The sequence below is a fragment of the Drosophila willistoni genome, assembly GCF_018902025.1.
Source record: "Drosophila willistoni isolate 14030-0811.24 chromosome XL unlocalized genomic scaffold, UCI_dwil_1.1 Seg141, whole genome shotgun sequence".
Lineage (NCBI taxonomy): Eukaryota > Metazoa > Arthropoda > Insecta > Diptera > Drosophilidae > Drosophila > Drosophila willistoni.
Window position 1 is genome coordinate 4,083,021 of NW_025814052.1, and position 22,156 is coordinate 4,105,176.

The following is a 22,156-nucleotide window of genomic DNA, read 5'->3' on the forward strand; positions in this document are numbered from 1 at the left end:
TGATTGGTTGTCGAGAGCTGCTGATGGGGTTGCCGGGCGGTAAGGGGGTGGTTAAACGAGAGCGGAGGTGAAGCGATACCGTTACCATTACATTGTTGACTATTGCAAAATTGTTGCATAAGCCAAAACAAAGGCAAAAACAAAAAACCAAAAAATTAAAAGCCTGCCCCAAGCTAAGCTTGAAGCCTGCAGCTAAAGTTGTTTGATATATTTTTCTTTTGAACTCTCTAACTCTTTGTATGTCTGTGTTTCGTTTTGGTAATTAACGCCACAAAAAACAAAAAAAAAATGTTATAAAGGGTCAACGAAGCGTCGAAAGGTGATCCTAGCGCAATCAGTTTCAATAGTTTCTGGCGTTTTCGGCCACAAATGAATTACAGTTTGTAGATTTTTCGAGAGTTCCGCTTTTGTTTATCGAAGACACACACATATAAATACACCATAAATAAGCTTAATGATCACACATTGATTTTGCCGATCTTAATAAGTTTTTTAAGCAACATACGATTCAATCCCAATGGGATTAGTCAATTTATTGCGTGTGCAGTGAAAGCTTTGGGTTAAATTGATTATCCAAATTACTTTATAAATGGCTATGGAACAGCATTATTAATTATCTGTATTGTTAATTAACAAATCCATGATGTAATATGAAATACTTTTTTGATTCGAACAATTTTATTTCTTTAGTAATTCTGATAATCATAATTCAAGACATAAATGTTAAATGTTCTTAAAGGAACTAGGATTTTAGAAAAGAAAGTGCATAAGATATATCTCTAATAACAGTAAAGTTAAAAGAATAGAGCGTCGGAAAGATAATCAAATAAGACACATCTGATATATAATTTCAGTTTGTAGTGACTTTTCTGTTTCACCCAAACAATAAGATAAGAATTTGAGAACTGCAAAACCCATAAAAACAAGAGAAAGAAAGAGGAAAACTAAAAATATAAACAGTTCAGTTATCAAAACTTAAAAAAAATTTAAATCAAAAATGTTTAAGTGTCACAGATAGAAAATAAATGTTGATCGAGCTCTTAAACTTAATTGACAATTCTTAATAATAGAATCTAAAAAAGTCAAGTATCTTATATTTATATATTGCCCATACCAAAGAAATCAAAATATAAGAAAGATTTTTGTAGTCCCGATTTACTTTCGATTACTTTAGCGATAAATTTGTGTACTACAAAGTTATCGAAGTACTAAAGAGTAAATCAATTTTTAAAACTTGAAAACTGATTTCAGAGAAAAATAGAAAGTTTAATAAAGTTTGGGGCTGAAAATTGAAAATACAGTTATATATAAGAAAGTATAAATAGAAAGAGAGAAATACAATTTTTATAATAGTTTATTTTTTGTGTGTTTTGTTTATAATAAATTTAAGAATATTATAGAAAGTTGAAAAACATAAAAGACTTGAGATGAGCATACAGAATATATAGATAGAGCAAGAAAAGCTGAAGGTTTGGGATAGATGAAAATTAAATAGAACAGAGTAACAGAATAAAAGAATAGAAAAAGAGATTACATTTAACAGCTAGCTAGACTTATTAAATTTAAGTGACTAACAACGACGCGAATCCTTAATCAGTGTATGGATGTGTGTGAGTGAGTGTGTGTGTGTCTATGATTTGATAGGGAAACGAATGTAGAAAAGTTTAAGAGAAGGAAGGAGAGAAGGTGAAAGAAACAAAGAAAGGGGAGACGCGCGAGACGGCGGGCGGCACTTGGCCAAATATTGGCCATTTCATTTAAGGTTTATCATCCTTGTACCAATCCTCACAGCCGGCCACATTTTCGGGAGCATCACACATCTCGGTGGCATCATTGTAGACCTCACCCAACTGGCAGCCCAAATCGCGGGCATCCTCACCGTTCAGGCACACATAGAACTTCTGACAATCGGTGGGATGGGGATATTTGGGATGTGAGACCACCTGACCACGATCGTCGGTCTTGGGCTGATCCTTGGGACAGGTAAAGCCAGTTGCCGATTGTCCTACACAAAAAAAGCACATTGTAATTTAATCGAATTTATTACTAAATGACAAGTTATTAGCCTAAACTTACTCATTTCGGGATTGCAACCCTCACGACCGGCTGTAGCGGGCCACACACAAGTTCCGGAGTACTCATCGAAATGAAGACCCACAGTGCACTTGGTCTCCAGAGCATCGCCATCAATGCAATTGTAGAAAATGTTGCATACCGCCGGATCTGGATGGGCAAAGAAACCGTTCTTGCGTGGACAATATTTGGTGGATTTGGGTTCCTCTGCAAGAAATGGATACAAATTTTAATTAGCAAGTCACAAAATACTCCAAAATGAAAGAAACTTACGTAGCTCTGTGCGATCTTCGCAATCTACATTGAAGGGCTGATCACATTTGTTGACTTTACGATTCAATGGATCAAAGACCAAACCATCGGGACATAGATGAGACTTGGCCACACCTTCTTCGCATACATGAAACTTATCGCATTGAACTTCATCGGCAAATTGACCATTTGGCTTGGGGCACTCAAAGCCGGCGGCAGAGATATCTAAAAACGGGAAAATAGGGGGAAAAAAATTTGTAAAATTTGAAGGAAATGAAATAGTTTGTTAAACTCAAACTGGCGGTTCATAATTCACTTTCACTTTTTGCAATATATGTATATGAAGTGTTATAGATATGGGCATAGATAGAGATCTTTGTGTGTGTCTCTCTCTTTCTCCCTCTTTCTCTCTGTTTCGCTTCCTGTTGCATTTGTTAGTTAAATTTAAATACGAGATGCTTTAACGGCTTAGAACAGAGATGACCCAACATTGCTTGGCCATTTTGTTTGCCCGTTCCACCGCGTCTCCCTTAGGGGGCAAATGCCAGGCCTATCCGTCTTCAACTTGAAGCTGCAATTGCATAATCTTTGCCAGCCCAGACAAGTTTTCCTTCTGCAGTCTCTCTGTCCCTCTCTCTCTCTCTTTCTTGGCTGGTTTTCCCATCAGCCATTCGTTACCTGTTTGGTCCGTTGCGTTATTTGAATTTATATCTCTTTTGCTTAAATGCCAAATGAATATTTATAAATTTAGTTTCCCCCCATAACCCCGCCGCCAAAAATTAAGTCCATTTGTATTCTTCTTGTATCTTCATTATATCTTTGTGTGTCTACATTTTTATGTCAATGTCAAAGAAATTAGCATTAATTTGCAAATAAAAAGATGATGAAGAAAAACGAAAACGACTAACTAAAAATATGTATGTATGTTTGTTTATGTAGGTACATATTAATGTAAATTTACTTAGTTTATCTATTTAACACTCACTTGTCGCTAGCAACACTAACGCAATGGCACTGGTAAATAATTTCATTTTGTAAACAAGTAAAGCACACACTATTATTTATATTCTTTTCTTGTTACGCACACGCACACAGAATATATGTAATCAATAAATCCTTTTAGAAATTTTCCCAAAAAAAAAAGAAGTATTTAACAAAAAATCGCGACTTGAGCGAGCGTGGCAATGGTTAAGTTTAAACTAACAACGGAACGTCAAAGAGGCGCACTTTTCAAGACTTTTTACCGGTTGACGTTAGCGTTGACGTTGACAGCGACTGCGCAGCTGCGCCAATAACCTGGGGGAAGCGACAGAAGCAGCACCAACAACAACAACAACAACTGCAAAGAAAGCCAACAGACAAAGGTGTGTAATGAAGCGAGGTTTCTACATATGTATATGTGTGTGTGTGTGTGTGTGTATATGAGTGTACATGCAAGTGTAGGTAAAAAAAAGGTTAACTGATCTAAAAAGCATCCGTATGAATACCCTTAATGTTATCGTGGTATAAGTAAAAGCTCCATTATTTCAAGCACTTGCTACCAAGTAAACCTTCTCCCACTTTATTTGAGGTTATGTTTGGTTTCAAAGCCATTTTTGCATTAATGGCCATTAATTTTTGCATACTTTCTTATAATATTATTGAAATTTTGATCAAAGGATATCTTTTTTTTTCGTCAAGTTCATAAGGAGATGCAAATACATCGGAAAGTGTCAAAAAAGTGGTAGTTTTAATTTATTTTATAAGAAAATATAAGTTTACATCACGGATTTTCTGAGATATCCTTAATATTCAGGGCGTACAATATTTTTAAGTAAAAAAATGTACAAAAGTTTAAATTTAACATGTACCCTTAAAATTACAAACTACGTAATTTAAATTATGCCTAAAATAGACTGCAAAATTGAATCTTGTACAGAAATCAAGCTTAGCTATTAAATTATATTCCATTAGAATGATACATAACTTTGAAAATTCTATGATTAAACAAAATCTGTACATTTTCATTTCTTATATTTGTAAAATATAAAGACTTTACGTTGGATACTTTCGGTATCCATTTTCTTGATTTCTTATAATGTGTTAATAATAATCGAAATTTTTTTTTTTACTTGAAGTTTTAGAAAAATAATGATTTAAGATTAGTCTGTCAACTTTTTGAAATATAAGGTGAAAAATCTACTTGAAGATTTACTTTTAAAAAATTATATAATTATACAAACAGTAAAAAATAAAACAAAAAAAAACACAGAGAACTGTGTTTTTTGTTTACACTAGTTTATATGGTTTCGACCAAATTGAACTGTTTAAAGCTCCATAAACTTATAGAAACTACTTTGGGTCTCTTGGTTGAGTCGATTTGGTTTGTCATTTTGTAAATGCAATAAAAAATTATAAAATGCATAAATTTTATGTTACCAAGTTGATCTAATAGTTACCAACTCCAGTTCTTTCACTTGCTTTTTATGTTACTCTTCGTCTTTCTGTCTGAATATCTTTCTATTTCGAATTATCTGAGCGGTGCATACACACACCTCAGTTCCAGTTCCAATTTCAGGTCCAGAGTGTATATATGTACATATGTACATATATCTACTATATAATGTCGTTGGCGTTGTCGATGTGGCTCAAGCACCAAACCACACCGAAAAAAAAAAGATATATTCATATGCGCCAACGCTCGCTCTCCTCTTACGAGGGGCGAATGCAAATGTTAATGTTATTACCTTCTTTTTCTCTCTCTCTCTCTATTTTTGTGTTGTGTCTTTTACCCATTAAATTTACAGCCAACACATTTACCAAAATAAATAAAGTCCCAGAAAAACAAAAAACCAATGAAAGAAAACATAAAAGTGTATAATTATAAACTTCGAACAGAAGTCACATCAACCAGAAAGCGGGCCTTGAAGTGGAGAAGAAGAAGAAGATTGAGGTGGAAAGAGGAGGAAGAGAAGCGGAGGAGGATCCATATCCAGATTTGCCACATTTCGGCTGTATTGGATTTCCGCCAGTTCGAGGGAAACTGTGCCACATCTGGAATGGGCAGATACAGATACAGATCATATACATAATATATACATATATATGCTAAATACAAATCACACGCAATGCCGCAAAAACCCGTTTGTCCTTGACAGATTTGAGATTTCCGAAGAAAAAAAAAAAAAACGATTGAAACTAGTTTAAGTTGGGACTTAATATCAGATTAAATCCAACAACAAAACAGTAGGTTTAATGAGCAGCATATACATAAATACTTTTACTCTCGATCTATTAATTGAATTGCTAAATGAAGGAGTCATTGAAATTCTAGAGAATTTTAAATCAAATCGAAAGCAATTTAAAAGTCGTTTAGCAAATTAATTTCTAACTTGGGTTCTAGGCTTACTTCCTAACAACCAGTATGCATATGTATGTATGTAAGTATGTATGTGTGTATATGTAGCTAATGGTACTCCATAGTAGGAACTGCAATCCCAACTGAATGGATTTTGTCTGCCCCACTGTGCAAATGGCGGAATATGTTTATCTGTATGCGGTTTGGCAACCTTTCTCAATTTAAGTTGCTGCTGCTGTAATATTCAGCCTGGAGCAACTAAAGATTTGGAAATTCAAGGTTTTTGATGATGATTGGAAATGAAGAAACGATTACGAAATTACTGGAGAGCTGCCTGCAGTTTTTTTTCTCTTTTGTTTCTTGTTGATGGGACGCCATGACTTGAATATAAATTTAATGTGAATGAACCTGAATGCACCCAGAAACATACATACCGAAAAAGATGCATTTTGGGTCAACCCCAGTTGAAACAGATCTGATGCCAATCACCTGAGTGAGTAAGGGGTAAGGTGGCACAAAAACCATTGACAAAATATCAGTTAGTCAAAAGTTTCTACTGTTATTATTAACAGCTAAACAAAAGCTGCAAATTATATGGGAAATAAATACATGATAATTATGCCAATAGAATCATGCTAAATCATATAAGAAATTTTCCTTTCATCCAAAATCATTTTAGTTGTCCTTCAAAATGTAACAGAAACATTTTGAAAATTTATTTTAGAGATTAAATACCTTTTAATTGTAAATACGCACGTCAATTTACAATTATAAAAGGAAAATCGTGCCTACATTCTTAATTAACTTTCTATTTCCCTGTTAATGACGTTCTAAGTGATTTCACCTGCCGCGTGGTGGGAATAAAACATTCATGCTACCTCAAATGATTGCGCAAACCATGTTGGTAACTATTATTGCCCTTCTATCAATTTGCATTGCATGGCAATGTCAAATTCGACCCTTTGGCATTTCAAATTTAACAGTTTTGTTTGTTTTACATTTTTTTTTTAAAGCAGTAGTATTTTTTCGGTATTTTAGTATTTTGGTGTATCGATAGAAAAGCAGGAATTGGTGCCATGTTATAGTGTGACCAAAGCTGCGAAACTAAGAATCGTAGCAAATCGGCATTTTAAAGTAATGGGAAAAAGCAAAACGAAATCTTCAAAGATAGGAGAAAAGGTGCAATCAATTGCGCGAAGCTCTAGAAGATCATCATCATCAGGCAGCGAGAGCAGCAGTGCTAGCAGTGGCAGCAGCAACAGCAGCTCCTCCAAATCGAAATCCAGCAGTGATAGCGACTCCCATTCGGCCGATGAGAATAAAAAGCGGCAGCAAAAGAAAACTAAATCCAAATCGGACAAGGATGCAAAGGATTCAGGCGAGCACAGAGACTTGAAGCAGCGGTCAACAGACCACCATCGGGGTGCTGGTGTCAGTGGTCAGGAACAACGCTCCAAGTGGGACAGTCCCGAACGTGGCGGTGGAGGTGGCGCTGGCGGTCAGCGTAACACAAAACGCAGGCACAGCCGGGAAGGAGATAAACAAAGGGAGCGAGAACGTGACAAAGACAGAGAACAAGAGAGGAATCGAGAGCGAGAACGGGAAAGGGAGCAGGAACGTGAGAGAGACATGCGACGAGATCGAAGTGGCAGAGACCGACAGCGAAGCAGAAGCAGGGACAGAGACCGCAGACAACGTGGTCGCAGTAATGAACGCAAGGATAGAGACAAAGAAAGGGAGCGGGAACGGGATCGAGATAATGATCGGGATCGAGGCAGAGATCGAGAGCGTTTCCGGCGTTCACCCGACCAAAGGCAAGCAGCTCGGTGAGTCTGCCTACATAAATGTCTGCTCTCATGATTGTTAATTCATTATTTTCCTATATCTTCCCTAGCCGAAGTCGCAGTCGAAGTCCTCGGAATCGTGATCGTGAACGTGATCGCCCGCCTCGTTCAGGCGGTCGAGATTTTGGCAATCGTCGAAACCAACAACAACACCAGCGTCGCAACAGGGATAAGGATAGGGACGACGAACATTATGAATGGGGCAAGCAGAGCGATGAGAAAAAGTCTGATAAAGCAAATCCCGATGACGATGAACCCATCGAGAAGGAGAAGCCCAATTTCGGCCTGAGCGGTGCCCTCACCGAGGACACCAACAAGGTCAACGGAGTTGTGGTGAAGTATTCTGAACCACAGGAGGCACGGAAACCGAAACGTCGATGGCGTTTATATCCCTTCAAGGGTGAACAGGCTCTGCCCACCTTGCATATACATCGCCAGAGTTGCTTTCTAGTTGGACGTGATCGAAAGGTCGTTGATTTGGCTGTCGATCATCCAAGCTGCTCCAAACAACATGCCGCCCTGCAGTATCGTCTAGTTCCCTTTGAACGCGACGATGGCAGCCAGGGCAAACGTGTACGGCTCTATCTGATTGATCTGGAGTCGGCCAATGGCACATTTCTCAATAACAAAAAGATCGATGGACGCAAATATTATGAATTGATGGAAAAAGATGTCATTAAATTTGGTTTCAGCTCGCGCGAATACGTTTTACTACATGAAAATAGCAAAGAGGATCAAGAGGATGATGATGTGCATATCAAGGATGAGCCGGCGGATATGCCAGTTGAGGATATTAACGCATAGTTGATGAATATTATAAATAGATATATATATATATATACAAATATTATATCAATTCTTCATTTTATTTTACGTTTTTGCAATTGTCTGTAAATTATATAAACTTAAGTTAAAATTGATTGGTTGCTCTTTTACTGCCACAAGAAAAAAAAAATATATATATTAATAATATACACCTCAAGTATCCATTACATTATCTTTCTTTTTTACGAAATTTTACAATTTTATATAAAATTATAGACCAATTTCAAGTCAATCCCTTGTCAACACGCTGTTTATTTAGAACCCGAAAATGTAAAAGTAATCTCAAAGGATATCCGAATCATAACTGCAGCAAATCTTTATATTTCTTAAAGACCAAAAGAAAACTGAAGATCAATTCAAGTTCTCCTAACCAATTTCACCTTATTTACTTCTCAGAAAAAAGCTAAAATCTTTCATTGACCTTATGTATTATATTTTGTATGTGTCTTTGGTTAAATTTGCATTTACCATGAACTCACACGACAGCAGCAGCAACAAGTGAATGTCAATGTAAAATGCTGACCAAGCCGAGCATTTTTTGGGGGTCTGTGTAGTTTGGACAAGCGGCCCATTAGCATTTTCAGTTCGGCAACATTATGATGTCGTTTAAGAACTTTCTCTTCTTGGGTCTAATTCTATTTAGTTTGACTACCATGAGTAGTGCCGCCTGGTCCTTGTTGTTCCATGTAGATCTAGTCCCCCCAAATTGGCTGATTCCTACTCCAGTGCCCAGTGAGGAGTGGTATCGAAATCGTCGGCAAGTTGTAGCACCCGATTGGCTAAGAGGTCCAGTGTTACCGGTAAATAGTCAGTCAGCTGTGGTACGTGTCACGCCACAGAATCTTCAAGAGACAGCAGCCATACGAGCCTCCATACAAAAGGCAATCAATGAGGGATCTTATGTGGTGGCTACCGATCCACAACAGGTGGGTGGAATGGGATGATTCCATATTAATAATTGACTTTTCCTAATCTCTTCTTTAGTTTCAGATTGCTTTAAGCCAATTGGGCTATGGCAATCAATGGCCATTACAAGCCATAAACCCAACTTTTCGTTTGGCCAATTTTTGGCCACGTTTAGGTCAGCGTCGTCAGCTGCAGACTAAAGCGAATCAATAATAGATACATATACTTATGTATATTTCTTATTGTTGTTATTATTATTCTTCATATGTTGAAATTGTATAAATTATTAAGAGTATTAAAAATCAATTCCCAGCTTCTTTTGTAGCTGATCCTAATCAGCGATCAAAGAGATGCGGCAATTTCAGTAGTTTGCTGCTGCGCCTCTTGAGGAACTGCAAAAGGGAAAAAGTCAAATTAAAATAAATGAAAGTTTCTATGTTTAGCATTTGTTTTGGGGAATGTTTATTTGTTTGTTTGTGTGTTGGGGTGGGGTGGTGGGGGTTTTTGGGAGGATCTTAGGGTTAGGACCTGAGGTAAACTAAACAATTTGGTATCGTTACAGGTAAGCATATATGTATATGTACATACATATGTAATAGTTACACAATACATAGTTACATATACATTTCATTCATACATACATAATTCACATTTTTATTATTTCTTTGTTTGTTTGTTTCTTTTTTTTTATTCTTGTACAAAATTTGTTACCTTAAATAGCTAGCAATCGATTAACGTTGAAATAAAAATTGAAAATCAACAAAAAAAAAAAAGAACAAAATTAAACAACAATTACTGGCTCTAAAATATATTTTATATCTATTATATGGTATTACATTACATATACATATATGAAATCTGATGTGAGGAGTGGAATGGGCGGGGGAGAGGTGGGGGGTGGGATTCGTAAGGCGCATGCCAACAACAATGAATTAACACTAGGATCATATACAAATACATATACATCATATCATATTCATTTTATATCATTATCGTATTTTGCATTATTATATAGCACTCCATATATATTTGTATATCTATATATATATAATATGTATATAAGCAATATATCAATTTTTCGCCTATATTCAGTTTGCTTTAGCACTTTTCTTCTGTTTGTTTTTGTTTTTAATGGGGAGGGGCGGCTGCTTTATGAGTTTTTTGTTCCCTTTGCAATGAAAATTCGAATGGAAAATGGGGTAAAGATTGGGATGGAGAGGAGCAGGCTTATAAATTTGGAACACGTTGGCGTACAACAGATCGCTCGCCTTCTTAATATTACATATTTCCACAAAAATGCTTATTACAATGCGAGCTTATAAACAAATTTTGAATTTAGGTATACAATTTTGTTTTCTTTTAGCTTAATTTTGTAAGTTCATTTCTTTTTTTTTTATATATATCAAGATAAGGCGTCATTTTCAGATCAAGTGTTTTTGCTCTGCTGAAATGTGTGTTTGTGTGTGTGTGTGTGTGTATGTGTGTGTGTGTAGTTAATGTAGGTCGATCATATCATAAAACTAGACAAATGAATTGCAATCAAAATGTGGCCAAAAACCATAGAGAACTTATTAAAGTTAAGAGATTGCAAACAGCAACTGAATTAAATCAATATAACTAATAATGTAAAACTTTTGACTTATGGAAATAGTTAATAATCCTTTTTTCCTTTTCTTGTTAATTTATCAATATTATTTGGAAGGCTACTAATTGCTAGATAAACCGTTTGGCTTGACATATATAACTTATAAAATAGGCACACGGTAATAAATTTAAGTAAAAAGGCAATTTTAGATATACAGAGACAGTGATAGTGAGAGAGAGAGTGAGAAAAATTTCAACTCATATGATAACATGAATATTTTATTTCTTTAAAATTTCTCTTTTAACTTTGAGAAATCATAAAAAGTTTATTTAAAAAAAAATCATTAAAATAATATATTAAAAATTATATTTTGTATCAGTTGCTTTCTCTCTGATACAATCTCTGACTTTAAATCATTCTCTATGGTTATACATATGTATGTATATATATATATATAGACTGTGTGCAAACAGATTTATTTATATATATATATATCTAATATGATCTAAGGTATATAAAGCTGCAATACGCATTCAAAATTTAAATGGTTATGGATACTAACTAAAACTAATCATATATATGAAACTAAGTAATCAGTAAGTAACAAGTATGATTCTAACACAACATAGGTGGCTAGTCTTATGGTTGCATTTTGTGTACATATTTTTTTTTCTCATTTGTTTTTTTTTTTTTGTTTAATTTTTATGGGCAACAACATTCAACAATATCCAGTATGCAGTATATACTTATAAGTATCTATATATATAGTATATATAGTACATATATCCTGTATCTGTATCTGTATCAATCAATGATCAGTCTACCAGTATTTTTAAGCTAATTATAATTCGAATGAATAGCCAACAACATGAGCATGAACGACAATTTTGTTTCATTTGGCTTTGGGTTTTGTGTATTTTCCATAATTTTCCATATTGTCGCTGTTGCTAATGATGTTGTTGATGTTGCTGTTTTTCTTTTTGTTGCTTATAGATGTGATGAAGTGGTTGGTGGTGGTGGTGGTGGTGGTGAGGTGAGGTGGTGGGGCTGATGCTAATAATCATGATGCTTAACAATCGATCCTTCGGCATGTGCGTTAGATGGTGCATTACAATATATCTTTCTATATATATATATATATAGATGTATGTATCTTATCTAACCTCATCGATATCCTCGCCCTCCGATGAGCTCCGTATGGTATTATATTGGGCATTCCGACTGCGCAGCATTCGCAAAAAGCTACCCACGGCAAATATGGTACGGCGATGTCGATGAAATATACCCTGATATAAGGCCTCTCGTAATGTCTTTCGATCCTCAACGTCCACCGATGATGTCAACGATGTTTGATGCGGCAAACGTGCTGTGAATGTAAACCAAAAAAAGAAAAACACACAAAAAACTATTCATGAAACATAAAATTCATACAAAAATTGCCAACGACCTTTTGTTTTTTGCCTATTCTTATTTCTGCCCATCTTAATCTAGCCCCTATATACATATATGTATGTATAGCCCTGCGGATGGTTGCGATAAGCCCGAAAGTTGACTCTTGATTCAACATTGCTTCGCTTACAGATATGCTAAGATAAATAAATATAACCATCGCTTCGATTGGCGGCGGCGTCGGCGGCGGCGGCGACAACAAAAGTCGTATCAAACGAAACTAATTAAATTCCAACGCTATCGGCATATATCACATGAGAGAGAGAAAGATCACATGAGTGAGAAACGATAGACAATTTATGAAACTGAAAAGGCAATCCAATTAAGCCCAATATATATATAAGCTTAAATATAAAATATGTCAATTTTATTGAAAGTGTGTGCATTTAAAATAAAAATTATTGCTTTAACTTTGAAACGATCCTTGAAAAAACAATAAAAACAAAACATTCTATAAAGTGTCACTAATTGCAATGAATTGGCCGCCAAATAAACAGAAATATATTCAAAATGTTGTTAAAATTTTTCAAAATCTTTAACTTTAGCACTTTAACTTTCACATAGAACCTCATTGATTAATATTAAAAGTAAATTATCAAGAAGATTGGATTTGACAATTATTATTTCTAAATTGTATATATAATTAATCTCTGTTTAGTTTGTTTAATTTTAATAAGTAAAGGAAGAAATGCTACAGGTTCCGGCGCTAATCAATTTTCTTTTCATTTTCTAACAAATTTTCTTAATCTCTCTTGATATTCGAAATTTTTATTCTGATTACTAACCTGCTATGGGTGATTTTGGTGATTTGAGTGCATAGTCATCTAAATTTTTGCCACTCAAATCTAGTTTGAGAACCTTTTTTGTTAGCTGCTGTGTGGCTTGTTCCATGTTGCTCTTCTTATCAATTTTAATATCCACTTGTCGTTGACTCACTGCACTTTTTGACGGCACTGGCAGTGAACTAACAGCAGCAACAGATGTTGCCCCTGTTGTTGTTGCTGCTGCTGCTGCTGTTGCTGCTGTTGTTGTTGTTGTTGATGGTGGTGTTGCTGCTGCTTCTGTTGCTGCTGCTGCTGCTGCTGCATTCTTTAATACATCCGACATAATGATTTTGTTTTGATTATTGTTGATCGTCGTCGTCGTCGTCGTAGTCGTGTTGTTGGTGGTATTAGCTTCTGACTTTTCTGCTGGCTGTTGCTTCTGCGTGCCAGCGGCAATTGCTGTTGTTCTCGTCGTCGTTGTCGTTGTTGTCTTATCACTGCGATGATGTTGTTGATGACTGTTACTGTAGTTGTTGTTGTTGTTGTTATTATTATTAGAGGACGTCTCAGCCGACTCACAAGTGTTTGGTGGCGTTAATGCTTTTACTGTTGCCTCAAATTGGATATTGCCGTTGGCGTTGCCGATATTTGTGTTTGCTGTTGTCGTCGTCGTTGGCTGTGCTGCTGTTGCTGTCGCTGTCGTTGCTGCCGTTGTTGTTGTAATTAGAACGTCGTCGTCGACAGCAGGAACAACAACAACCATTGTTCGCCAAATATATACGCAGTTAGTTGCTCTCACTGTCTCTGCTCTGAAAACGTCGTCTGTTCTTGTTGTTGTTGTTGCTGTTACTGCTGCTGCTGTTGTGGGTTGCTGTTGTCGTCGTTGTCGTGGTCGTTGCCGTTGTAGTCGTTAGCATATAAACGATTTCCGCTGACGTAGATGACAACGCGCGCTTCTCTGGTCTGGTTTTTTTTTTGTTTTTCTTTTTTTGTTTGTTCTCTATGTTTTGTTCTCTATTTGTTATTGTTTGATTGCAATTGAGTGAGTTATTTTGTAAATGTTACTAAACTTTTTGGTGGTCTGGCTTCGTTGGGTATATGCATTTGTTGTTGCTCATGGCTGGCAGCCACCTGTTGTTGCTGTAGTTGTTGTTGTTGCTGTTGCTGTTGCTGTTGCTGATGTTGTGTATAGTCTGTTAGGGTAATTAATGGTAATTGCAATCGATCAATATTGCTTTCATTTGTTAAACTCAATTGACTGAGATTATCAATGATCTCATAGAATTTACACTGATCGAATGTTGCTGATAAATTGCTGCTGCTGGGCTTGACAAAATAATCACACATAGTCAGCTTGTCTGCTACGTTTTGATGATGTTGTTGCTGCTGCTGCTGATTATGATAATAATGTGTTAGTTGTTGCTGCTTCTGCTGCTGCTGTTGTTGTTGATGTTGTATATTTGGTCTTATATGAACTCTAATGGCATCAATACTCTGCTCAGCTATTGGATAACTATTTTTATTGCCAACGTTGTTTTTTCCACGACGCCAACTTTTCAATAACTTAACCAACGGCAACACAGCACTGTCAACTGTGTCACGTAGATGTTGCTGCTGTTGGTGCTGTTGCTGTTGCTGCTTAGTCTTTATTGCATTACGTTTACCAATCGATTCTAGATACTTGATATTGGCCTGCAACCCTTGTTCATAGTAGCCGTTAGCCAGTTGCAGATAAGTGTAAAAGTCAATGCGACGTCGCTGTTGTTGTTGTTGTTGGTGCTCTTGTTGTCGTTGTAGGTTTTCCACCTTGTTCTTATTAATATTTAGCTTATAATGGTTACGGTTGACATTATTGCTGCTGCTGCTGCTGCTACCGCCATGGTCACGTTGGCCACTACAAGTCTTACGATTGTTGCTATTGTTGCTGTCGTCGTTGTGGTTGTGGTTGCGGTTGCTGTCGTCGTCGTCGTCCTCATCATTATCGTCATCAGCAATGGCATTCTGCGATTGCTGGACGTGCTCTCTATGTCTCAGTCTATGTCTCTGGCAAGAGTATATCCACAATTGCCGTTGGACAAGCTCCTTCAATTGCTCACAACTATGGGCCTGTTTTATGAGACGCACCGCTGCGTTGTAGGTCTCGTCGGGTGGCTCACCGGAGCAAATGGTTTGACGCCCACGGGGCGCATACGTATCGCCGAATCTGTAATTAGTTGGGAAGTAACCAAGTACAAACAAAACATTAATTACAACAATGCCAAATGTAAACACACACACACACACACGCACACACACACAACAATCGCCTAGCAGATAGGGGTAAGTTTGTTAGGTAAGGCATATGAGGGAGGGAAGGAGGGAGGGCCGTGTCACCGAGTTCAGGGTCAGAGAGTAGAGCAGGGGTAATATAATTAAGCAACAAAAATAGCAACAACTACACACACACACACACTCACTTAACTCTCTTTTACTTTCACTTAGTAAAAATATTTGGAAACTATTTATTTGCTTATGGTGTTATCGTTATGCAAATGTCAACCAAGTTAGGCATACCTACAACACAACTCCTTACCCCTACCAACCCTCAACGCCTAATCCTCTCCCCTCACTATGAAATGGGTAATACACTACAAAAAAAAAAACTTAAATCAAATGAAACCTTTTAACCAAACATAGACTATCTCGCTCTATCTCCGCCCTTTTTCGGGGGCGTAACAAGAATTTTAAACAAACTTAAACTACATATATCCCACAGACTCGTATACATATATCCAATTTGGTGCCTTATAGCTTTTAAAGTCTCCAAGATCAAGATGCTCATACAGACGCGGTTCGACTAGTTGCTGATCAACATCTTTACTTTAAGGCGTCGAAATAGTTTTTTTTACCCTGATTCTGACCACTTTGATATACCATTTCACCCAAACAACTCGACTTAGAGACTTCATTGTGTCCTGCACCAAATGTAGGAATTAAAAAACTGGAATACATTTCGTTGAGCAATCCCTTGACCACTATGGCTCACCTAGCGGCGAACTCTGCTCACGAACCTCTATACATACCTCTATATATACCTCTATATATATGTACCTCTTTATATACATTTACTGCTATTTATTTAATTTTCATTTCGCAGCTTTAGCTCTTATGGTTATAGTCAAACACAAAGAAAACCAAAGAACAAAGAACTGCAAGGACAATGATGTCCTAGAGGTATGTAAAGCGTTAAGCGATGAGCGTACAAAACTTTCCCAGTGTGGCTTTAAATATGATCTTCGGGTAACAGAATTTCAGCTCTGCATGGCATTGATTTGACTCATTTCTCTTTTATCTGATTTAAGTGACTCAAACATGTTTTAAAATCCGTTCCCAATAAATCCATTTAGTCGGATTGAACTCTCATTACAATGTAGTTTTTTCTCTGTGAGGTGAAATTGCAGATTATTAGCCAAAAGATCGAGCTAGCATCGGTTAAATCCAATATCTTGAAAGCGTTCTTACCACAAATTTAGGAAAGTGAGTGATAAAAGAGAGAGAGAGAATGTGTATTGTATGTATTTTTTTTTTTTTTTTTTTTTTTATAATGTAAATGCGTAGCCTCAATCCCCCAACTGGTGGAGTGACGTCAACCATTGGAAACCTCAGTGCAAGGTCATGAAACTCGAGCTATGAAGATGAGTACGGAAATTTCATGTCAACCGCAAGAGAGGTGTCTGTGTGTGTGTGTGTGTGTGCAACCCAACCTATATTTATGGCGTTAACTGTCACACACCCACCCAATTGACTATCTTATATACCCACACCCACACCCCAACAACACACACTGCTGCTCACACCCAAAACCCCAAGCGTCCCATTCGATGTATGTATGTATCTATTTGTATCCTATGTATACCTCGGAAAGTAATGCACATGGGTGGGCCAGACACCACGAAATTGTGAATACTGTGACGCTAATGAGCCAGAGAAAGTCGATGCCGTTGCCTCTGGGCGATGCTTGTGACGACGCTGATGCTGCAGGTGATGCAAATGTCGCTGCTGGCGTTTTTGATGCCGTTGACGATGCCGATGTCCCGATCTCGTTCTCATCGTATGGGATAAATGATGTTGATGTTGTTGCATTTGCATCTTATAGTCGCGATAATGATTGGCGATCTCATGACGGTAGCGTTCCTCTCGAAAACATTTTGTATTGAAGATTCGTCGCATTGTCAGTCGCGGTATATATTTATCACCCGTGCTTAAGGGTACGCCTACAATCATTAGACCGGACATTGGGCTAAGGGCAACACAACGACGGGATATTGGGATGACGTTTCTCTTGGAGTGCTGCCGCCCTAACGAATGAAAGCAACGAAACAAACTACTTTGAGGCTTGACATTGATGAGTCCTGTGAGTTCTTCTTCCGATGTTGTTATTAGACGAACGAGACAAGAGAGTCACCATTCCCCACCACTCCCTCTAAACCCCACTGAATGTGCTTCAAATTATGTACATTTATTGAACAACACAAATTCTGTTAGCAACAACTTGCGGTTATTTGTTATCACGTCAGGCAGCGATTTGTTGTCGTTTGTTTGACATCGAAATGAAATAAGGATCTCCCCAACCCACCCCTCGCCCCCATCGCCCCATCGCCATCGCCATTGCCATCCGATTCACCCCATCAAACCTGCAGACCTTCCTCACTCACTACCTCCATCCATTTCCATCTCTTTACCCATTCACTTGACTGGGCGAGAGGGTGGAGAGAAGTCGGCTGGTTGCCAATAGAAAAATTAGTAGCATTCATGTCGTTAACTATTGTAACTGGTACATCTTTTTTGCTCCTCGACTCTCTCCTCTCCTCTCCTCTCCTGGCTTCCTCTGCAGACCCAGACCCCGACCCAGACCATCTGCTGGTAACGGTAATTCCAACAATTTGCATATTGCGACACACGACAAACAATAGAGTAAGCAAACAAACAACTGTACACATACAAAATATATATATCTGTATATGGTATATATATATAATCGCTTATCCTATATAGTATATAATTTCTGCTTAGCTTCTATATTTATTCATACACTGAGCAAAATGCATATGGCCAAAAGAATCAACCAATATTATACACAGAATTAATTAATTAAAAGTTGTAGTTTGTGATTTTAGGTAGCTTTAATTGAAAACTCTATCGATTTTTTGGATTAAATCATTTCAAATAGATTCTAGAACAGGTAAATATGACAGAAAATTAAATGAATCTTTTGGAATTAGATGCATAGAAACAATTCAATAACAAAATCTATATGTAGACTATGCTTTACGCTCATTTAGTTAGTCTACAACTTAATTAGTGCAGTTTTTAATAAATTTTTTAAGGTTTCCGGCCGGCTTTCGTTTTGAAATGGCTGCCTGAGTGTTGCAACAAGCTTTTTCTACAACTCAAGCGACATTTCTAATCTTCCAAGTCATCAGTTATAGCATGTTCATCATAGATTTCGAATTTCGATTGAATTAGGTTGATTTTCGGTGGCAGTTTTCTTTATATTGAGGTAATAGGACCAATTTCTGGCACAATTATTGTCAAATTTAAGTGAACATTTTATTAGATTATTTTTCATGTTTCATTATTGTCACATTTTGATTCAGATTCTTAATGATTCGATTCAGATTAATGGATATGCAAAAATGTTATGCGATCTCTTAGCAAACTGATCGACTTAGGACAAAAAAAAAGCTAACAAGCATCAATTAATCATAACTCTTATGATTCCCAACTGATTTGCAAGCGGTAAATAACAGTTAAAATAGTTTTCGTTGTGAATGTCACTTTAATTTCGCTTCAAAGGATCTTTTACCGAATAAAATTGAAAGAAATTGTTAAAAACTTAAAGTTACATTCGTCTATTGGGGGGGAGGTATTTTTGTTGATTTCTAATAATATTAAGCTCATTTCTGTAAAGATTTTGTATCTCTAGTAGAAATTTTTAAAAGAGTTTTTATTACGTGCATGTTTTACCTTAACATCTTTATGATATTCTTCTATGGGTGTGTCATCTTAATGCATAGTTGATGGGTTTTCGTGAAATGTATTGGAATACGGTATTATATTCCTTCTTTTCATCTCACCATTCACTTGCTGACTCGTTCACTCGTTTTATTCATTCATTTTGCATGCACATCTCAATCACGTATAGGCAAATATGTCCCTTTATATTCAATATATGTACATATGCACATACATACATATATATGTATATACATATGTATGTATGATGTATCCATTTAGTTAGTTATTTATTTATGTATGATGATGGAGCACATGCGACCGACCGTCTGGGACAGGTGCATATCAATATGTGATGAATAATAGTATCTAATTCAGTTTCAATCGACAATCAAATAAAAATATAATGTTTACCCTTTAAAAGGCAGTTGCCTTTTTCCCTCTCTCTCACTCTCACCCTTTCTCTGTATTGTGTTCCTATCTCTGTCACACTTTATATTCCATTCCACACATGATTAATTTCGATTTTTGATTATATGACGACATGCACCGTATATGTACATATATATATATATATATATGTATATGTACATGTATATATACGCGCTCACACAAAGTAGTGCAGAAGGTTTTGGAGCATGGAAGAGAGAATGGAGAATGGGAAGGCTATCACTTAAATTGACCCCAAAATGAACACGACTTCCCAACAACAAACATTTCGAGCGAATTTCAGAGGACCGAGTAAACACACATACATACATATACATATGTTTTAGTATATGTGTATATATAGCTGAATCTGTATCTGTATGGAGGCTTGAATTTCAGTTTCAATGAAACTGAATTCGCTATCAATCAATCAATCATCAATTGAATCAACAGAGAGGCCGCTGTTTCATTGGAATGTAGTTATTGAACCTTTTTTTTTTTTACCAGATATGTATATATAAATATGTATATATAATAAACTCGATCTATATTGTCATCGTACAGCACTTACTTAACTAAATTATGCTAAGAATGGAACCTATAAGAAAATATCTAAACTATTAACTTAACAGAGAAAAACTTCATGCAATGAATCAAAAAGTTTGATTTTGGTTTTCTCTGATATATGTATGTAGATATTTACCTATATTAATCTATAGTAACTATTTTTTTCATATATGCATATGTATGTATATATTTTTTCTTGGTATTTTAAACCAGTTGGTCTCAAGAATGTTTTCTAAATTTAAACTTCTACTGTAATGTGTTATCTAATAAATTCCGGAAATGACTAATAAATAAAATTTGCATTATTCAACCTACAAATTTGTTTAAACAAAAGTATATTTTTATATTAAATATAAAAAGAGAATAATGCAAAATGAGCTTAATATAGTTTTATTGTTTAAATTTTTAAATTCAATTTACTTCAGAGACATTTAAACAATCGCCCTTGTCGTAAATTTTTAGTTTTTAAACAATTTTTTTTATGATTTACGCTTAAATTTTATATTTTAGCGCCGACATTAGTGAATCTCCGTTTTAAACTTGACATTATTTGTATTAGGTCACATGGGACATAAACATTTTGACTAGATGTCCCCTTTTAGCCCCGTGACAGAATTAACTTGTTGATATGTATGTATTTACATGAAACTTTTGTTTTGATTTAGTGTAAGAAAATGTTTTGTTGTTTCAAATAATGTGATATTTTGGAATTTACGCAATTTGGCAATCATTTTTAAAATATACTTGTGAATACTTAATATGTCTGTTGGAATTTCGCTATTATTTGCATTAAGCAAATGTAATCGATTTTTGTTTAAGATTAGAATGCTCTAAATTCGCAATTTCATTCTGACCATTGACAGTGTACTGAAACATCCTTTTGTCTGTACGCAGATTTTATTGTTCAAGTGTTTATTGTACAATAAGTTGATAATATTTGTGCCTTACTTATGGGTAATTGGGTTTATTGGATACATTCGCATGAAGCGGGGCACTTTCCAAAGAATTTCTTTAACACATAAAAACAAATAAAAACAACGACAACGACGACAAGAACGACTGTGTCTTTCCATTACAGGTAATTGCGGTATTTATTTCAAATAAGCACCGAACGGCGCCAGGCGATGGCAACGGCGGCGAGCGGCGAGGTGGTTGACGAGTGGAGGGGGCTGGGTGATGACTGCGCCTGTAGGTAGGCAATACCTTTGGGCTGTCACTGCATTGAAAGGCAAGTTGCAAAACTATGCACAATTAAAAGAAAAAAAAAAGAGAAGCAACTGAGAAAAAGGTAACGGTGAAAAGTTTTTGTCAGTCCTACCTAGCCCAATGAGCGACAGCGTGTCGCAATGAGACTGTGTGTGTGTGTGTGTATGCATGTTTTTGTTCCTTTTTACTACCCTCCCCCCTTTTAACCATGCACACAATAAGCAAAAGGTTTTGTTCCACTTTGACATAAAAGCCCCACTTTCCTCTGGTGTGTGTATGTATGTGTGTGTATGTGTGACACACTTATTATTATTATGCCTTATCACACTCACACAACTACATACACATTGACGCCAAACACAAGACAGGCAGGCGCACGTACGCGTTTTTTCTGCTTTGGTCAATAAGCCGTTACGGTTAACCAACATTCCAGTTGGTTAACTTAACAGCAACTACTTATGCCTTATAAACAAAAATAAACCTGAATCCTTTTTACCATTCATCATATCATATTGATTCTTAAAACTTACCAACAAAAAATATTGGGCAAATAAAAATTTACCGCTAATGATTCCTTTCCGTCGTTACCCTCAACAACAGCTGGTCCTGCTCCTTGTATTTTTTTTTATTTGTGTGTATGTGTACGCATTTGTGTGTGTGTGTGTGTGTGTGGGTGAATGTTTTTCACTCTTATTAACCAAAACTCTCACAGCACTTGAACATTTTGTCTATATATTTGAATTATTATTTTTGTTTATATATATTTAAACAAAAAAAAAAACTCGAATTTTTCAAATCTAATGCCGCCTGACCGATCCTGATATAAATGCGTTTGATGATTGCCACGCTTGATCTTGATTGTGTCTCGTTAGTAGGTTTTGATGTTTATATATATTTCTAAAAAAAACTGCGTATTTTTTGCGGT

General features: G+C 36.2%; 5 protein-coding genes across 7 annotated transcripts; 2 read left to right on the top strand and 3 right to left on the bottom strand.

Moving 5' to 3' along the window:
- Positions 1 to 1,336: 1,336 nt before the first annotated feature.
- LOC6648834 (protein obstructor-E) lies at positions 1,337 to 3,523 on the bottom strand. The gene is made up of 4 exons (XM_002071278.4): positions 3,311 to 3,523; positions 2,347 to 2,550; positions 2,077 to 2,280; positions 1,337 to 2,005 (listed from the first exon to the last, which is right to left on the bottom strand). Exons 1-4 carry the CDS (start codon positions 3,354 to 3,356, stop codon positions 1,758 to 1,760), a joined length of 702 nt encoding a protein of 233 aa, XP_002071314.1. The 5' UTR covers positions 3,357 to 3,523; the 3' UTR covers positions 1,337 to 1,757.
- Positions 3,524 to 6,752: 3,229 nt separating this feature from the next.
- Positions 6,753 to 8,488, top strand: LOC6648782 (smad nuclear-interacting protein 1). The gene is made up of 2 exons (XM_002071279.4): positions 6,753 to 7,488; positions 7,557 to 8,488. The coding sequence occupies exons 1-2, from the start codon at positions 6,800 to 6,802 to the stop codon at positions 8,308 to 8,310; spliced, it is 1,443 nt and encodes a 480-aa protein (XP_002071315.1). The 5' UTR covers positions 6,753 to 6,799; the 3' UTR covers positions 8,311 to 8,488.
- A 355-nt stretch (positions 8,489 to 8,843) lies between these two features.
- LOC26529487 lies at positions 8,844 to 9,450 on the top strand. Its single transcript, XM_023179287.2, has 2 exons — positions 8,844 to 9,257; positions 9,316 to 9,450. Exons 1-2 carry the CDS (start codon positions 8,928 to 8,930, stop codon positions 9,448 to 9,450), a joined length of 465 nt encoding a protein of 154 aa, XP_023035055.1. The 5' UTR covers positions 8,844 to 8,927.
- An 18-nt stretch (positions 9,451 to 9,468) lies between these two features.
- On the bottom strand, positions 9,469 to 13,798 carry LOC6648784 (peroxisomal membrane protein PEX14). The gene is made up of 4 exons (XM_023179289.2): positions 13,455 to 13,798; positions 13,057 to 13,289; positions 11,986 to 12,188; positions 9,469 to 9,629 (listed from the first exon to the last, which is right to left on the bottom strand). Exons 1-4 carry the CDS (start codon positions 13,796 to 13,798, stop codon positions 9,573 to 9,575), a joined length of 837 nt encoding a protein of 278 aa, XP_023035057.2. The 3' UTR covers positions 9,469 to 9,572.
- Positions 13,799 to 14,045: 247 nt separating this feature from the next.
- On the bottom strand, positions 14,046 to 22,108 carry LOC111519293 (GATA zinc finger domain-containing protein 10). 3 transcript variants are annotated; one of them, XM_023179284.2, is made up of 3 exons: positions 21,762 to 22,095; positions 20,974 to 21,266; positions 14,046 to 15,238 (listed from the first exon to the last, which is right to left on the bottom strand). In XM_023179284.2, exons 2-3 carry the CDS (start codon positions 21,096 to 21,098, stop codon positions 14,083 to 14,085), a joined length of 1,281 nt encoding a protein of 426 aa, XP_023035052.1. In that variant the 5' UTR covers positions 21,099 to 21,266; positions 21,762 to 22,095; the 3' UTR covers positions 14,046 to 14,082. The 3 variants fall into 3 exon arrangements, 2 of the variants coding, with proteins under 2 accessions (XP_023035052.1, XP_046867186.1); XM_047011230.1 differs by lacking the exons at positions 20,974 to 21,266; positions 21,762 to 22,095 and adding an exon at positions 16,931 to 17,351; XR_002724306.2 differs by lacking the exon at positions 20,974 to 21,266 and having other exon boundaries at positions 15,177 to 15,238; positions 21,762 to 22,108.
- Between the last annotated feature and the right edge of the window lie 48 nt (positions 22,109 to 22,156).

What these genes read in the sequence shown, in the direction of transcription:
- LOC6648834 (XM_002071278.4), bottom strand. Translation starts at nt 3,356, where the DNA reads ATGAAATTATTTACCAGTGCCATTGCGTTAGTGTTGCTAGCGACAA. An exon ending in CGAAGATCGCACAGAGCTAC is followed by an intron (nt 2,281 to 2,346) that starts GTAAGTTTCTTT and finishes CATTTCTTGCAG; the next exon opens with AGGAACCCAAATCCACCAAA. An exon ending in GGGTTGCAATCCCGAAATGA is followed by an intron (nt 2,006 to 2,076) that starts GTAAGTTTAGGC and finishes TTTTTTGTGTAG; the next exon opens with GACAATCGGCAACTGGCTTT.
- LOC6648782 (XM_002071279.4), top strand. Translation starts at nt 6,800, where the DNA reads ATGGGAAAAAGCAAAACGAAATCTTCAAAGATAGGAGAAAAGGTGCAA. An exon ending in GACCAAAGGCAAGCAGCTCG is followed by an intron (nt 7,489 to 7,556) that starts GTGAGTCTGCCT and finishes TATCTTCCCTAG; the next exon opens with CCGAAGTCGCAGTCGAAGTC.
- LOC26529487 (XM_023179287.2), top strand. Translation starts at nt 8,928, where the DNA reads ATGATGTCGTTTAAGAACTTTCTCTTCTTGGGTCTAATTCTATTTAGT. An exon ending in TGGCTACCGATCCACAACAG is followed by an intron (nt 9,258 to 9,315) that starts GTGGGTGGAATG and finishes TCTCTTCTTTAG; the next exon opens with TTTCAGATTGCTTTAAGCCA.
- LOC6648784 (XM_023179289.2), bottom strand. Translation starts at nt 13,798, where the DNA reads ATGGTTGTTGTTGTTCCTGCTGTCGACGACGACGTTCTAATTACAACA. An exon ending in ACCAAAATCACCCATAGCAG is followed by an intron (nt 12,189 to 13,056) that starts GTTAGTAATCAG and finishes TTACATTCACAG; the next exon opens with CACGTTTGCCGCATCAAACA. An exon ending in AGGGCGAGGATATCGATGAG is followed by an intron (nt 9,630 to 11,985) that starts GTTAGATAAGAT and finishes TCCCTTTTGCAG; the next exon opens with TTCCTCAAGAGGCGCAGCAG.
- LOC111519293 (XM_047011230.1), bottom strand. Translation starts at nt 17,310, where the DNA reads ATGTCCGGTCTAATGATTGTAGGCGTACCCTTAAGCACGGGTGATAAA. An exon ending in CATGTGCATTACTTTCCGAG is followed by an intron (nt 15,239 to 16,930) that starts GTATACATAGGA and finishes AACTAATTACAG; the next exon opens with ATTCGGCGATACGTATGCGC.